The sequence below is a fragment of the Balaenoptera borealis genome, assembly GCF_965194805.1.
Source record: "Balaenoptera borealis genome assembly, chromosome: 7".
In the NCBI taxonomy this organism is placed as follows: domain Eukaryota; kingdom Metazoa; phylum Chordata; class Mammalia; order Artiodactyla; family Balaenopteridae; genus Balaenoptera; species Balaenoptera borealis.
Window position 1 is genome coordinate 82,887,257 of NC_138864.1, and position 17,657 is coordinate 82,904,913.

The 17,657-nt window shown below is 40.6% G+C and overlaps 1 protein-coding gene and 1 long non-coding RNA gene across 2 annotated transcripts in view; one reads left to right on the forward strand and one right to left on the reverse strand.

The window, feature by feature from the left end:
• CHN2 (chimerin 2) overlaps nucleotides 1-17,657 on the forward strand; it is a 326,161-nt gene that overhangs the window by 296,555 nt on the left and 11,949 nt on the right. The window contains exons 8-9 of the mRNA XM_082397992.1: nucleotides 11,217-11,301; nucleotides 15,774-15,947. Coding sequence (XP_082254118.1) covers nucleotides 11,217-11,301; nucleotides 15,774-15,947 — 259 coding nt within the window. The remainder of the gene's footprint in view (nucleotides 1-11,216; nucleotides 11,302-15,773; nucleotides 15,948-17,657) is intronic.
• Nucleotides 1-17,657, reverse strand: part of LOC309631555 — a 176,840-nt gene that overhangs the window by 13,246 nt on the left and 145,937 nt on the right. The gene's annotated exons all lie outside the window — the stretch shown is intronic.

Below are 17,657 nucleotides of genomic sequence, written 5' to 3' on the forward strand. Positions count from 1 at the left end.
ATCTCCTGACCCTGCCTACCTAAGCTTGCACTTTCCCTCCTCACTCCCCGTCCCACAGTTTGCCCTCATCCGGGGCTTGTTGTGCTTGTGTTAGTTGTGCTCAAGTCTTTCCAGGTGGTGGGTAGCGGTCCTTGCCAGGGTCACCAACCGTGCTACCCGGTATCTTACATGCAGGCAAGCGGGGGAGACACGTGCCCGGTTTACTCCCATTGTCCCAGCTTCCTGTGTGGTGACTCTCAAAAGTGGCCTTGACTGCGCTTAAGTTAACCAGTTGCCAACTTGCCCTTTTATGTCCCCCACTCTCCACAGACGAGGCTACACCAGCAGCATCCTTTTCCTGCAGTACACTGTGTGTACGCACGTGTGCGTGCAGCACCTCCCACCCCGAAGATTCTGGGGGCCAGGACAAGAAGTCCAGGAGGCTGAGAGTGTGTCCCAGCTGAGGCTGGGACACCCATCCAGGGTGTGGCAGCACCACGACCTCCCAGTTTGGGTTTTGTGGCTCCTTGACGGTTTCTTTGCCTATCATCAGTTTCTGCATTCTTATCAATCTGGTGGTCATTTGCTTTGGAACAAGCCATATTTGCTTCCCACGTGCAAACCCCTTGCTTTTCCTCATCGTTGTTATCCTCATAAAATGTGCTAGCACTTCACCCCCAATATCTTGCCCGCCCTGCATTCTCGCGGGCGTGCAGGGGCCCCTGCCTGTCCTGGTCCCGCTTCCGTGTGCCTGGGGAAAAGGGTGGTTGGATTTTGCACCTGCATTTTGGCACAGGCAGAAATCACTTCAGAAATGGTTGTGAGTTTTATTTTGTTTCTTTTGTTTAATAATCAGAAAAGGCTGTTTTGGCAGAAGCAAGTCTGGAAGGAACAGTTCAAGGAAAGGCTAACTTCATCACCTTGAATATAAAATGAGGGACTCAAAGTGAGACTGGAATAAATAGGCTTGGACATACTGGGCTTTATGAAGAAAATAAGGCTTCTGCTCTCAAAGTGCTATGAAGATGAGTCATTTTTATCTACTGTAGCCTGGCTCCCCCATTATAGTTATTAGAAACCCCTTATTTTCAAATAATAGAACCCTTGGAAACCATCTTAAGTGAAATAATAGGCAGGCCTCATAGAGCCCCCAAGGGACTGCTCAGAACTCAGGCAGGGAGGAAGCAGGAACTGGGGGTACACCTGGACCCACTGTCTCCTTCTCTACCCCCTCCCTCCCTCTCTTCCATTCTCTTCCCTCTCCCTCCCTTCCCATCACTTCATTGCTTTCTACTCTCATTGTTCTCTCCCTGCACAAAAAGTCTTAGTCCATATGGTCTGCAAAATATGGCTGATGATAACTCCCTAGTTTACATATTACAAAGACCGGCCACAAAATCCCAATTCTAAATTTCCAGAGAGAGAATCGGAATAGCCTGACTTAGACCAGGTGTCTACTATGCTCAGATAACTCTGGCCATGGAGGTCACCCCCTCCCCGTAAATACATGGATGGGGCTATAGGATGTCTGGAGGATGGATGGTACCCAGGTTACGTGTGAAAGAAAGGAATCCTCCCAAGTAGATAGCCTGGAGATGTCAGCTGTAATCCTTTCCTCCTTGTTTTGAAGAATTCCACTTAAAGTTTCACATCAAAGTCCAACTCTTTCCACTGGGTTCTGCTTGAAGGAAGTCATGAAGCTACTCTGAGCCTCGATGTTATTATTAATATTAGTATCTGAGAGCCTGGGCATTCTGCAGCACAAGTTAGTCTTGTCATCTGTTTGGGTATAAGGAAGAGTCTCTATTCTTTTAGTTCCATCTTTTACAAAGTGTACCCATTGCTGCTGTGCCATTTTGGAGCTAGGACTAGCCCTCAGCAAACCTGGGAAGTAAATGAGGTTTGTGTCTGGCAAACTCTCCACCCTCTTCCCCTGGATTGGTTCTCTTGCCCCCCTTCCATTGCTCCTATCTGCCGAGTTACCCCATGGAACCACCCTGCTGAGACCTGCCAGCCCTAGTTTCTAGATCTTAGCTTCTCCTTCTCCACGTCATCTGGAGGCTTTGCATTCTACAAATTGGCTACACATTAGGGTTAATTTGAAATATCATCTGTTTCCTGACAAACCAACCTGGTAGGTTGCACGAAAACCCTTTCTTCTGTGATTCACCAAGATTTACTATTACTCCACAGATAGTATGTGCTCAGTTTAAAAAGGGCTTGTTCATGAAAATGACAGCTAAATTAATCCAGTAGTCGTGTTTTAAATGAGTCCTCTTGAGACCAGCAGCACGATGCCTTTCTGCAATGGAATTTCATTCATGGCAGGGATTTTGGCCAAGTGAGGAAACAAGTTTTGGACAAGGCTCTCACATAGGTGAGTACCTTCTCTGCCTGCCAGGGTCTGACCTAAAGCTTATCTTATACCTCCTTGGCATGTTTTTATGTAAATACTGGGACACTGTCATTGTAAATCCTTTACAAACCAGCAGAGCCTGGTAGAAAGAAAATAGGCTTTGACAGCTAACCCAACAGAGACTCCTTGCTTAGGCCACATACCAGGCAAGTGGCTTGGCCAAGGTGTTCCACAAATGTAAATCATTTACTAACAAGTCTGGCCCATATAAAATGCTTAGTTGTTATTAATTTTATATTAAGTTTTTTTTATGCCAAAGAACATTTCATTCAAAGGGACTATTCTAAATGACTAAATGGCTGATTCTGGCTTTTTAAGTCCAGAGAAATACTCCTTTTGTGTTTTGTGGAGACAAAAAAAACACCAGTGATCACTGTACGTATTAGCTGGGTATAAGTTCTAAGAAGAGGTAACTATTTAGACATTCTTTTTTTTATTCAGCAAATACAGACTGAGGGCCAATTATGTGCCAGGCACTGCCAGGTACAAGAAAGATGGTGGTGACGTAAGAATGTGAGCTCTTCCCCTGCCAGGTGGTTCTCAACCAGAGCAGTTTTGCTCTCCAAGGGACATTTGGCAATGGAGACATTTCTCATTCTCATGACTGGCATCTAGCAGAGGCCAGGGATGCTGCGAAACATCCTACAAGGCCCAGGACAGTCCCCACCACAAAGAGTTATTGGCCCCAATGTCAGTAGTGCCAAGGTTGAGAAAACTTGCAGTTGACAATGGGGGCTCTGGTGGTCTTTGAGCAGGGAAGTGTCAAAGGATGTTGGTGCTGATGCCCTCATCAACCTGAGAGGAAGTCAGCCAGCATAAGGATATCTCATTATATGCAATGGGGAGAATCCCAAAAAGCTTTGTGGCAGTCAGTGTTTTAGAAATGAAATCCTGTTTTAAATGTACTAGAACAGCTGCTGAATAGACGCACCTTGGGGGGTGGTGGTCAGTGGTGCCACGATGGAAAAGCCCGGCTGTCCCACGGCGTCTGCTCAGCAGGCCTCACAGGAAAACCCGGAGTCTTCAGTCACAGGCCCAGTGATTCCCCTTGGCTATTTCCCTACATCTGAAAAGGTTCACTTCAAGGCCAGTATTTCATCTGATCTTGCAAGAGGGAAAAGTCCAAAGTTTAACCTAATTTCTCACACAAGTTCAATGTCACATGATGATGGGAAATGCAGTCGATTATAGGAAAAACCCTTGGCTGAGATCAGGAGGCCAAGTGCTGCTGACCATCTGGGGGACCGTGGACAAGCCGCCTGTCCTCCAGCCGCCCAGGTAACTCTGGGCAAAAGCTAGACTAGATGAGCCCCAAACCCAGAGACTCGTAGCTGAAAATGACTTTAGCCATCTCCAGCCCCTTCTTCTCTGCATATAAAGCAGCTAAGAAAAAATTGCCTTTGATCCAGAGTCCTTTTCATATCAAAGTAAAAGAATAAAGTTCTCATTTTAATAGGAGTAATAAAAATGACAAACTGAGGTGATGTGGTTTTAGTCTATACCCGTGACTCTCTATCAAGGTTACTTTGTCCCCAAGAGCATATTGGGCAATATCTGGAGACATTTGTGGTTGTTCCAGCTGAGGGGTTGCTACTGGCATCTAGTGGGTAAAGGCCAGGGATACTGCTAACTGTCCTACAATGCACAAAGACTTATCCAGCCCAAAATGTCAGTAGTGCCAAGGTTGAGAAACCCTGATGTATACTGATAAGGAAAAGCAAAATTTCTCAACTGTAGCACATCATGAATAGCACTTTCTGTTTCTTATGGTCTAGAACCTGGGCTGAGCTGATTATACACTTGGGCAGTGTCTACACTGACCCATCAAAACATATTTGTTATGAAACCACCAGAGAATACTGCTTTCCAGATTCAGCAGATGTGAGACAAATAACATCCTGCTCACTTAGAAAGAGTCAAGTTGGGGGATACTTGCTAAATGCCTGAGATTTTTCTTGACAACTCTTCTTGTTCTTGTTTTTCCTAAGTGGCTATTCCTGGGCTATTTGTCAAACAGACCTTATCTCCTGTAATATCATCTTTTTCTGTTTGGTGTGGTTTTTGAATTCCAGGCAGACCAGGCCCAGTATAATAGTCTTGGACAGACATTCTTCCTGTCTGGGGTATTTTCTTCCTGTCTGGGGTATTTTAGTTACTGCCCTAAAGTTTGCAAAACGTTCTTTTTTCTGAAAAGATATTCTTGAAAATCAATAAACTTCAGAGAATGGAAAAAGCTGATCAGTGACTTTTCAAGATATGGGGCATTTCATTGGGAGAGTAAACATAATAACTCCAAATAATCCAAAATAAAATGGATCCAGAGAGTGTACCCTCAGCATTTACATATAGCCTACTGTCTAGAGATTGTCCTTGTTAACCCAAAAGAAAATTGAACGATATATCGGCCGTGAAAATAAACAACGTCGCATCACAAAGCGGAAATTAGGCAGTGGACCTAAAATAATGTTTAACTAACTTTACATTCCCTTCTGTCCCCATTTTGCTATATTTCTGGGGAATGTGTATTTGTGGGGACAATGAGTGGAGCTATTTGCTATTCAGAAATGTCTGCCTGCATTTGTTTGGCTGAAGAAATGAGATGGAAGGCAGTGGGGAAACACTGATGGGAAAGGTTGTTGGTAAATATGAGCAGGGCTAATAAGCATTAAATGCAATCTTGATATGCTTAATTATTTTTTAAAATATGGCGAAAAGTGAAATTTTGGAAAATCTGTGATTAGCGTATCCTGTATTTCCTGAAGCATCCAGTAGACCAGTTTCCATTTTGTCAATGTATGGTGAACACTGTAGCTACTCTCCTAATTCCTAAATATTGCATTTTTATTTTTACCTCAAGGCATGTTATTTCCCATGTGATTTCTTCATCCATTGGAGATGTTCCGGATAAGAATTTTGTCACTCCTTCTTTTTTTTTTTTTTTTTTTTCGCATGACCTACACGAAAAGAATGCCTTTAAAAAGCCAAACCCACCTTCACTGGCCTTTGGTTGTGCTGTTTCCTCTTCTTGGAATGTTCTCCCCAAGTTATCTGCCTCTCCAGGTCAACATCATCAGTTCCCCTCAGCCTAATCTTTCCCAGTCTAGTGAACTCCTATCCATCCTTCAAAAACCCAGTTCAAATATCTCTTTCCCCAGCCTTCTCAGGAAGAATTTATTATTCTCTCCAGTATCCTACCATAGGATAATTATTTATGTTGCCTGTTTATTCCTGTAGATGAGATCCTTGAGTGCAGGAAGGTTTTGCTCCCCTGATCTATTTTGACTTTGTTATCCAAGGACTAGTATAGTGCCAGGTTAAAAGTAGGCAATCAGCATGTAAGTATTGAATAAATGAGTGAATAATGAGTGGGTGAATAGGTGGATGAACTAGGAAATAGTTCCCCTCTCTGACATCCTTCCCCCACCAATTTGTAATGCCATTTCTGAGATATACCAAGTCTCCATATATGTGTGATTTGGTTTCTGATCTTTCTACTCGGTACCACTGGTCTGTCTGTCCATCCTGCATGGTGTTTTACTTTTTTTTTTTTAACTATAGAAGTCTTGATATATAGTCGGATGTGTTTTCTTATGTTCTTCTACTTATTCAAAATTATCACCGCTATTTCTTTCTGCTCTATTCTTCCATATAGATTGTAGGGTCATCTTGTCAAGTTTTGTGAAAAGCACCATGGAGACTTTGCTTGAAATTGCATTGAATTTAAAGGTTCATTTGGAGGATAATTGATATATTTGCAGTATCGAACGTTGCCATACATGAATATAGAATATCTCCTTACTTATGTCATTAATTTATTTTATAATTATTTTAGATTATTGCTGATGCTATAAATGGAGTCTTTAATTTTTATGATTTAACAAAATGAGTTATTGCTGATGTATAGCGATGCTACTGATTTCTTCTTATTGCTCTTATATTAAGTAAACTTGATGGCCTTGTTCTTTCTTCCAACCATATATGATGTATTTCTTTGTCTTGTTTTATTATGCTGGTTAAAACTCTGAAGGATAATGCCCAAGAGAAGCACTTATAGCAGGCAGCCTTTTCTTTCTGCTGACTCTAAAGGAAATTATTCTAATGTTTTATCTTTAAATGTGATTTTATTATATGTGTATCATAGATATCTTTAATCAACCATTTTTAGGAGAGTTCCCTCTATTTCTAGTATGCTAATTGCTATTACTATGAACAGGTGTTGAATTTTATTAACTGTTGGTATTCTAATTTTTTAAATGATTATGTGGTTTCTCTCTCTTGTTTTATTATTGTTATGAATTCTAGTAATATGTCAACTACCTTAAATCTCTGAAATAAACCCTCCTCGGTCACGACATTTAAATATAATGCTACACTCAGTAGGATTTTTATATTTATGTTCATAATTGAAATTGATGTATAATTTTACTTTTATGTACCATTCTTGTATGGTTTTTGAATCAAGATTACATTAGCTTCATTAAGTGAATTGTGGAGCTTTTCTTTTTTTTCCTCTCCGCTCTGCAGTAGTCTGTATTGGCTAGGGATTGTTTTTTAAAAATTCGATCAAACCTAATAAGATCATTTGGGATCAATGACTATTTGAGGGTAGATGTTTTACTGCAGATTTAATTATTTAATGGGTATAACTGAATTTAGGTTTTCTATATTATTTTGAGTCATTTTGATAATTTATATTCTTTAAGAAAATCATCCATTTCATATAACTTTTAATTTTGTGGGTAGAAAGTTAGCATTCTCGAGGTTTTTGTTTTATATCATTACTGCATCTGCATTCATGTCCTCTCTTTTATTGTTTGTGCCTTTTTTCTTGATCAATTGCCCAAGGTTTGCCTATCTTATAAATCTTTTTAAAAATCACCTGTTAGTTTTTTTTAATCCTTTTTCTTTTCTTTTTCTATTTCATTATATTCTACAATAATCTTTTTTGTTTCTTTGTTTTACTGTTTGAATCTTCCATATCCTTTTTTTCATCCTGTTTTTCAGTCCTCTGAAATTAGTCATCTTGTTATTGTTTCATAAACAGGCTTGATTAGATTGGCCTGTGTTTCCCAGTTTTCTTGCTAACCCTGGCTTCTTGAATCCTGTCCTTTCCCACTAGGTTCAGTGTGCTTCTTACAGAACTATATTATCCCTAAGTGTATCTTTGAGTGAGGACCTGTGAGTGGAAACTCTTGGCATTTGTCTGAAAATATCTTTATTTCACCCTTGCTTTTGAATGGTAATTAGCTGTGTATAGAAGTTAGGTTGGCAGTAATTTTCTCTGAGCACTTTGATGAAATCTGTAATCTACTTGTCTCTTTTTTGCTGAGGAGAAGTCTGTTTTCATCCTAATTGCTGTCCTTTCGCAGGTAACCTGTTTTTTCAGGATTTTGCTTGTCTCTTTGGTATTCTGCACTTTCACTCAAATCTATATAGGTCTAAATTATTTTTTATTCATCAGGTTTGAGGCTCATTTAGCTTTTCTTAATCTGAGGGGTTTGTGTCTTTTAGCAATTCTGGAAAGATCTCAACTGTTTCTCTTTTTGAATATCGCTTCCATATATGCCCTTAACCCCATCATCTCTCAGCTTTTCAGGATCATCACTCCTTTGCTTCTCTCTCTTCTGCAACTCCAGTCTCTTCTACCTATTGTGTCAATCTCATTGACAAGTCAACATGCCCTAATGTCTCCCATCTTTTATTTAAAAAAAAAAAAAATCCTCGCAGGGCCCACCCCATATCTCCCTGGAGCTATCTTTGTTGCTTTGCTGGACATCACCACCAAACTTCTTGATGACTTTGCCTACACATTTCTCTACTTCCGTGCCTCCCAGTTATCCTTCAGTTCCCTCGAGTACGACTTCTGCCCTCAACAATCCAGAGACAGCTCTTGCCAAGGTTGCCAATGACTTCCATGTGTCTGAATCACAGTTCAGCCCTCATTTAACTGGACCTCTTTCCAGCATTCAACCTGGTTGGCCACTCCTTCCCTACAACACGCTTCACCTCTTGACTTCTGAAACGCTTTACTCTCTTGGTTCTCTCCAAATGTTGGAGCACCATGGGCTTGGAATTGAGCTCTATTTTCCTCATTTTCTACTCTCTATTGCTAATAGGTTTTTTTATTCCATTCACACGATTTTAAATACCATTTACTTGTCACGGATGGCCAAATGTATACCTCCAGTTCCACTCCTCCTCTGAGTTATTGAATTGTGTGTGAATTCCTGCTTGACCTAACACTTGGAATCTCAGCAGCATTTTACCTTAAACTGCTCAAAGCTGAATTCTTGAATTTCTCCCAAAAGAATGTCTTCCATATCTCAGCAAGTGGCATCACTATCTACCCGGTTTCTAAAGCTAGAAGCTAGGAGTCACTCTTGATTCCTCTCTCCTTCAAAGACCCACATTTATTCTACTGTCAAGTCCTTTAAATTCTATCTTCAAAAGAGAACTCAAATCCATTCACTTTCCGTCTCTTCCTCCAACATCCTGGTCATGGCCTCTATCATTTCCCAACTAGAAACCACTACCCAGTTTCTGAATCTTTTCTGCTGTTAACACTCTCGCTTCCATTTTCAACACAGTGGTCGGAACATCTTTTTTAAAAAATCATCTTCCTACTTGAAGTCCTTCAGGAACTTCCTATTGGACCTAGATTACAACCAAATCCACACTCGTTAATAAAGGCTTCAAGGCCCTGTCCTACCTTCAACCGCATCCCAATTTCTCTCCCCCTCACTCTGGTGTTCTGGCCACCCTGGCCTTATAGTCCCTCAGTCACACCAAGCTCTTTTGCTCCTGCAGGACCTCCGTAGATTCCTTCTGCCTGAAATGCTCCCCTCAATGCCCCCACCAGACTGGCTCCTTCTCTTCCTTCAAGCAGCTTGAGGTCACCTTTCAAAAGATGACTTCCTGACCGTCATGGATAACACCGGGGCCTTTCTTAAATCTCTCTAGTAACAGCCTCATTTTTTCTTTTATAGCCCTTTCCGCATCTTTTCTTTTCTTTTCTTTTCTTTTTTTTTTTTTGAGATATATTATTTACATATTATTTTATCGATCTTGCAGTTTCAACTGTATATTAACAATCAACTTTGTTGCCATGATTAACCAGCAGGTCCCTTTAGAACATTTCTAGTAAAATATTAAGAAACCTTTGATTGCTGAATTTGTAAAATGTTCAGCTTTCAGCAGGACACTTTACTGAGGAATTCTTTTAGTACCACATTTAATGTGAGTGGGCCTTTCAGTGAATCATGGCATTTGGCTCTGGGAGAATGCAAGCGCTCCCTCGGATGGACTCTCTGCATTCCAGCAAGGGGTGCTCTGTCAGAGCTTAGTGTCATTTCCTTGCAGCACGATTCTCCACTTTAGTAAAAATAATTCTGAGAGGGTTTTTTTCCCCCCATCATTTTTCAAAGCAGAAATAGTATAAGGTGTGCAGTTTGCATGTGACAAACTGAAATACCAAAAGACTATTAGAACTTAGTTTTATTGCATAGAAACCGTGGTCAGAAGTTGCTCTTTTTGATGGGTTAATTGACTACTTTCTCTGCCTTGACAAATCTGTGAGTGCCATTAGGAGGGAACCAAGCTTGTTTCATTCGTCACTTTATGTATACCCAGTTACTAGTATATATAAATAAAGACCTCAAAGTGATGCCATTTTTTCTTAAGTAGAGCTCTGATGAACATCTTCCCAAATTGTGACCGTAGTTGTCATCCTGACTATACAGGCCTGTACAGGCCTCCCAGTCTCTTAAAAAAATAATATTGTCTGCATGTCTTTTATTTGTTAATGGAGGTTTAAAACTTTGAAAGTCCTTATATGAGCCACACAGTCTCATAATATTTTAATTTTGTAAAAATTCAAGACCTTTTCACATAGATTGATGTGCCCCAAATAGACTGCCTGTGATGGTTTCTGGCTTACTTCAACCACATTTGCTTTCAAGGAATCCCCTAGCTCTGCTTCTTGCAGCTCATTGGTGCCAGGGAACATGTATTTTTTGTTTTGTTTTAAATCATGACTTAATACATGGTCCTGTCACAGGTGGACCTGTACCTGAATAATGAGAGATAAGACCATCCTTACTTCATAATGTTCAAAATATTTAACAACTGACTTGGCCACCAACCAATGAGACTGGCACCTTGGCCAATCAGAAGGCACTTTCAACCTACACACACCCAGAGGCCACACCAGGGCCCGCTGAATACAGACACCTCTCTGGGGAAGGCAATTCTATAGACCATATTGGTAGCCTTCATTTTCAGCCAACTCCCTCACTTTTTAAAATGCCTTTTCTGGAAGTGGCTTAAAGCCTTGGAACCTTCTAATTTTCCCACAGTCATGTCTTATTTATACCTACCTGGATAGTCTATAAATAGGGCAACTTTGGTCAAAAGGCCACAGTAACCGAGGTCTGCCTTCCAGAACTTGCTGAGCTAAATGCAGGTTATAGCAACCAGCTCAGGCTCTCTTGGGTTTTTCCATACAGTGCCTTGTTTTGGGTAGGGAGAGTCTCATTCTTTAGCTGATGGCATGGCCCTGTCCTCTTACTGTTTCTCCACATTCCTTTCTGGCTCTGGTATGGGGCATGGAGGCTCAGTGGAGGATTTTCCAAAATCAAAGCACATCTATGTTTTTTCCAGGTCTGTTCACAACTCATCCCCACTGGAAAGAAAACGCCCAGTGAGGAATGCTCACTCCCACTCAGGCCTTCGTTTCTTGGTGTCATCTATTCGTTTCACGTCCAAGGCCACCTGCCTCCAGGTGACTGACTTCTCTAACACTTTTCTTCATCTTGGCTCACAGGTCCACACGTTCCGAGGCCCGCACTGGTGTGAATACTGCGCCAACTTCATGTGGGGGCTTATTGCCCAAGGGGTCCGATGCTCAGGTAGGCACGGAGCTTTCCTACCCCTTTTCCATTTACATCAAGTGCCGCAATGATGAGCTGGAGGGCATCTCTCCAGAGCGGGGAAATAGGCCCAGATTAGCTCAGAAGTCTAGCTTTCTGGAAGATTCAAGGCATCTCTGTGCTTAATGGAGAGACCCCTCTAGGTGTTTGCTAGAATGAAAAGGAATATCTCTGTTTATACAAGAAAAGAAAAAAATCCAGGGCAGTATATTTTCGTAGGCACCTACCTGCCACCCAAACTAGGTAGCTGTCCTTAAAAGAAAAAAAATAAATCAATTCCAATGGAATTGCATAGATAGAAAAGTTACATTGCTTTCCCATCTTCTATTTATCATGCCATTTAGCCTCACCAATGAACCTTCGGGGAGATGCAATTATTCTCCCCATTAAATAGATGAAGAAACTGAGTCTTACTGATAATCATTAATTGCCCTTGGCTACATAGTAAGTGGTGGAACATTGATTTGGCTCCAGAGCCCATACCCAGTATTTTTCTGCCATCAGATTAGCAGTGAAAATACACACCTTGATTTGATATCACATATTTTCAAAGTACTTTGAAACCCTAGGTGTTTTTCCACCTAGAACTAGACGCACACACCCATTGCTAAGAGCACACAGCACATCTTATTAAGATACATCTAACAAAACAGCAAAGAATTGCCAAATTAATGTTTAACCAGGCTTCCTAATTCATCATGCCATGCTTTTTCTGGCAAACAGTTCCGGCCGGGAGCAAGAATAGCCTCCTGTGATATGTTGACTGGGTTTCCACTGACAGCATGACTGATTTCTTTCTTGCTAGGGTATGATTTTAAAAAATAATTCTTATGAAGCATTTAAAATAAGCTAATGACACTACGTTAAGATGATCTGTTTCCTACAAATGAACTTATTTACAAAAAGAAACAGACTCACAGACATAGAAAACAAACTTATGTTTACCAAAGGGGAAAGGTGGTGGGGGAGATTAATTAGGAATTTGGGAGCAACATATACACACTACTATATATAAAATAGATAAACAAGAAGGACCTACTGTATAGCACAGGGAACTCGACTCAATATTTTGTAATAACCTATATGGGAAAAGAATCTGAAAAAGATAGATATATAACTGATCACTTTGCTGTATACCTGACACTAACACAACACTGTAAATCAACTATACTTCAATAAAAATTTAAAAAATAAAAATTAAAAATGATGATCTGTTTCCCCATACTGCCCATTTTGGGTCACAGGCTCATGGGACCTTACGTCCTTTCTCTGCCTGGAAAGGGCTATTTCAGCTTCTACTATATAGATACAGCAGTCACCTGTGGTGATACCTGGACGGGTCCAGGAGTGCTCGTGCATGTCAATTCCTCTACCTGCCCGCATCCGAGATCCATGAGGCAAGCAGTAAATGTAGGTTTGGAGGCAGACTCTCCAGAAATGTTCCAGATACCCCTGATTACCACAAAAGTTACAAAGTATCTCACAGTTCAACCACTGAGCAAAGTGGTGGAATATCTGAATTGCTCAGTGGTCATTAGTTCAACCTGTTCAGATTATACCTATCAAAAATATCCCTAATTGCTTCTATTATCCAATTTCAGCAGGAAACTGGTCCAAAGTCAATATTATGAGAACAAAACTCGGGGGATTCAGATTAGCTGTGAACAGCAACTTGCTCTGGGATAAGAGAGTTTGGGGGTTTTTTTGGGTTTTTTTCTGTGTTTTTTTTTTTTTTTAAATAAAACATAATTCTAAGGCTATGTTACTATTCTCCAGTGGCCACTGTTTAACCTCATACTTCCTCTGGGCAGCAGGAGAACTGAAAACTGATCATTAAATGTTTGGAATATCCATCATTACCTCTCAACTCTCCATATTTTACATAATTTAAATATTTTTAAAATTAACTAGACTTTATTTATAGCATATAGAATTGTATTCGTTTGCAAAAACTGAATATTTTTATACTTGTTAGAAAATATCTTCATTTTAATAAAATATCAGTATTTAACTCTACATAAAAACACTGTCATTTCAGACCTTAAAATGAAGTTTATAAAGAAATTAAAAATAGAATTATCCTGTAATCCAGCAAGTCCACTTCTGGGTACATACCCAAAAGACCTGAAAGGAACAGATCTTTGTACACCCACGTTGATAGCAACATTGTTCACAACAGCCAAAAGGTAGAAACAACCCAAGTATCCATCAGTGGATGAACGGATAAACAAAATGTGGTATATACATAAAATGGAATATTATTCAGCCTTCAATAGAATGCTCTTCAGGAAATTCTGTCATGGGCTACAATATGCATGAACCTTAAGGACATTATGCTAAGTGAAATAAGCCCGTCACAAAAGGACAAATACTGTATGATTCCACTTCTGTGAGGCATCTAAAGTAGTCACATTCATACACGCAGAAGGCAGAATGCGGTTGCCAGGGGCCGAGGGGAAGAGGGTCCAGGGAGTTACTGTTTTATGGGTACAGAGTTTCAGCTTTGAAAGATGCAGAAAGCTTTGGAGATGGGTGGTGTTGGCCGCACACAGTAGGAAGGTACTTAACACCACTAAACTATACACTTAAAATGGCCAAAATGGGGAATTTCACGTATATTTTACCACATTTCTAAAAAATTGTTTTAAATGAAGTTTATAAGAATTCAGTGAGTAAGAATGACCAATGAAATAACTTAAGAACAGCTGGGCAGGTATCCTTATATTTTCTATCACCGTATTTGCTGTTTCTTCTCTTTAACGCTCATGTAATGCTCCTCACACTTCAGACTTCACATATATTAATTTATTTGATTCTCATGATAACCTTCAGAGTAGGTGCTATTATATCCAAACAAGAAAACAAGCCTATTCTATTTAGTTCAGTTCACCAACATTTATATTCACTAAATAGATCTATCAAATGTTATTGAAGTTTACTTGAGCTTTGCTGAATTTCTCATGTTGATAAAGCTAAGATAATTAGAACTGGTTTTGTCTTTGGAAGGGGATAGACAGAGAACTCAGCCAGTAAACATGACATGAAAATCATGTAATGACAAAAATCATTTTCTGATGATTCTACAAAAGTGTAGATCCTCTCAAATCCTTGGTGTAGTTAAGTGCTTTTATTTAAAGCAACTGATTACAATATTCATTATCATGTGTGTATAATATTATATAAAATATAAAAATGATATTATTATTCTTTACACCTATAAAAACACTCAGTATTAGAAGGTACTTTGAATAGATACCAAATCAACTTTTTTTTTTTTTTTTTTAATTTTTATTTATTTATTTATTTATTTTTGGCTGTGTTGGGTCTTCGTTTCTGTGCGAGGGCTTCCTCCAGTTGCGGCAAGCGGGGTCCACTCTTCATCGCGGTGCGCGGGCCCCCCACTGTCGCGGCCTCTCCCGTTGCGGAGCACAGGCTCCAGACGCGCAGGCTCAGTAGTTGTGGTCCACAGGCCCAGTTGCTCCGCGGCATGTGGGATCCCCCCAGACCAGGGCTCGAACCCGCGTCCCCTGCATTGGCAGGCAGACTCCCAACCACTGCGCCACCAGGGAAGCCCCCAAATCAACTTTGAACATCTTCAGCATTAAATTTTTATTTTCCAGAACGTAGACTGTGCCTTGTTATTGTTAGAGAAATTCCATCAGTGGATACCAACTGCTAATAAGGCTTTTAATGTGCACACTGAACTTAAAAGCACCTTTTCAGCTTTGCATCTTGATATGAGCTTTATAAATAATTAGTCTTATCATCACATTACATGGCATTGTTCTAAATTGTAAACTCTCGGGTACTCCCACCGGTGTCCAGTTAGACAGTATTTCCACTCAACAGATGTCAAAATAAGGCAAGTAGAAAGGAGAACGGCCTACTGAAACTGCCCAGCAAGGAGGACAGGAGTGGAAAGTATGGGCAGCTCTCCAGGAAGGCGAAAGAGGATGCCAATGGTCATGGGTCTCTCAGACCAAAGATTAGAGATTCCTACAGAGAGAGTAATCAGGTCTTCCATAAAAGGAGTGTCACGAACTTAAGGGAAACAACCTAGCAAAAGTCCTAGGCGCCCTTTATGAGACACAATTTGCTCTGGGAATCCAAACCCAAAAGCCCTCATATGGACCCAAAGTTTCCAGTTCCAAAAGGGAAAAAAATCATACAAACAACCTGGCTAATTACCAAAGCTATCTCCATGAGATGTTCTATTCTTATGGTCCAGCCGCAGAGAAGGCTTATTGAGAAAAATGGAATTATATAAGTTTCATGAGTAAAGATAGATTTCATACTCACCTTGTGGACAGCATCACCTCTAAGTGGGATGGATGTTTCAGAGAGATACAGCAAACTCTGGGTGTTTTCATTTTTATTTTTGGTAACGTATAATTTGTGTTGAGCTTTGACAAAAGGGCCAGGCAAGCTTAATGTGGCTTCTTTGTTTACAGACTGTGGATTGAACGTACACAAACAGTGTTCCAAGCATGTTCCCAATGACTGCCAACCTGATCTCAAGAGGATCAAGAAGGTGTACTGTTGTGACCTGACAACACTCGTGAAGGCTCACAACATGCAGAGACCCATGGTGGTAGACATATGCATTCGGGAAATTGAAGCAAGAGGTTTGGAAAAAAATCCCTGCTTATTATAGTGATTTTATTTTTACTGTTGTCAAGGAGACTTTCTTATAATTGTTAAATTGACTCTCCAGTACCGATCTTGGGGAAATGGTCTGCCCAGGCCCATGCACACGTGTGCGCGGGCACACACACTAAATCCAACCAACGACATCAATTTCTGTGTCGTACATAAACCATGCATGTATGCATTTAACACACGCTTGCTAAGCATTTATCATGTGCTACACACTGGGGATATAAAAGTCACAGTTCACACCTTCAGGAAATTCGTAGCATAATTTGCAGAATCGGGGGTTGGGGGCAAATAAATAGATGCTGTGAGTACATGTATTCAAAACACTATTAAAAAAGAACCACGGAGTCACAGAGGAAAACATTTTAATCTTATCTGAGGAGAGTTCAGAAAGGGTTTATGGCAGAGGTGAGGTTTGAATCGAGTCTTTGAAAGTGCTTCTATTAAATAAGTAAAGAAATTTTTGGTCAACACATATATTTTCTACCATATAGAAATTCACTCCAAGTATTGGTTCTGTTTATTTCAAAGAGGAGAGTTAAAAAATTGAAAAGATCTATTCATTGAAAATTGAGAAGGCAAGGAAGATAGAAACATTTCAAAGAAGAGATTCTTTATATTATGCTTGAGTCATCTTTCCTTTATTTGTGCTTTGGCCACTTTTCAGTATCAAAATGTTCAGTGATATGGTGGATAGAGTCTGGTTAGGGAGAACTGGATTGTTGGATGTAATCTGGATAATTGGAAAGGCTTTTACCATTGTTGCCATGTATTTACCCTGCTATAGTTGGTATCCATCATTGTGTCCAAATTGGCTTAATATAGTCTGCAGGTATTCATGCATTTGCCAACCATCCCATTCTTTCCAAAACAAAACAGGATATTATAACTTGTTATCCCAAACCTTTTAGAGATAGGAAATTATTCCCTCTTCCATACAGGATGAAAACGATAGCTATTCTGTTCCCTTAAGACTTGCTCATTTCATCTCAAATTGTAAGAAATGCCTCCTGCCTTTTGACTGCTGTGTCTGTCAGAGATGAATGGGAGCTTTGGAATCTGGTGAAGCTGTTGATGCAGGGGCTGAGCTGAGTACGAGTTGAGGGCGGTGCCCTGACTCTGGATGAGTGGCTGGGAGGAGCAGCCCTGTGTCCTGCTGTTAAGAGGACTCCGCGACCCCAAAGGGTCAGATCATCAGCCTCTCCAGAGCCTGCAATCAGGACTTGTGCTTCTCTGAAGAAGCTGGGATCATCCCATAGTGATCCTCATCAGAGACTACTAATAAATCGGGCAAAGTTACTACCACATCTGGTGTCTAATGTGTCCACGGGGAGCACAGCACTAAGCATGTCTAGTACAAGAGCTAGAATAGCACAAGTTAGGAATTTATACGGAAGTCACAGCAAAGGGACTGGAGCTACAGGCATTAGGGGCCTGTGCATGAGAGCAGAACCAGAGGATGGGCTGGAAGAAATTCACGTGATGCTGCCATTCCCAGCTTCATTGCCACCACTGCCAACATCTTACCCTGTCTTCCACCCATAGCAAATTTCTTATTGTTCTCCAAGTGCTTCTGTCGCCACTTGTTCCTGCATGATATGGCGGAGTGAAAAGATCATGAACTTGAAGTTAGATTCCCAACCCCTTCTCAGGTTAGCTATAGTATGACCTTGGGCAAG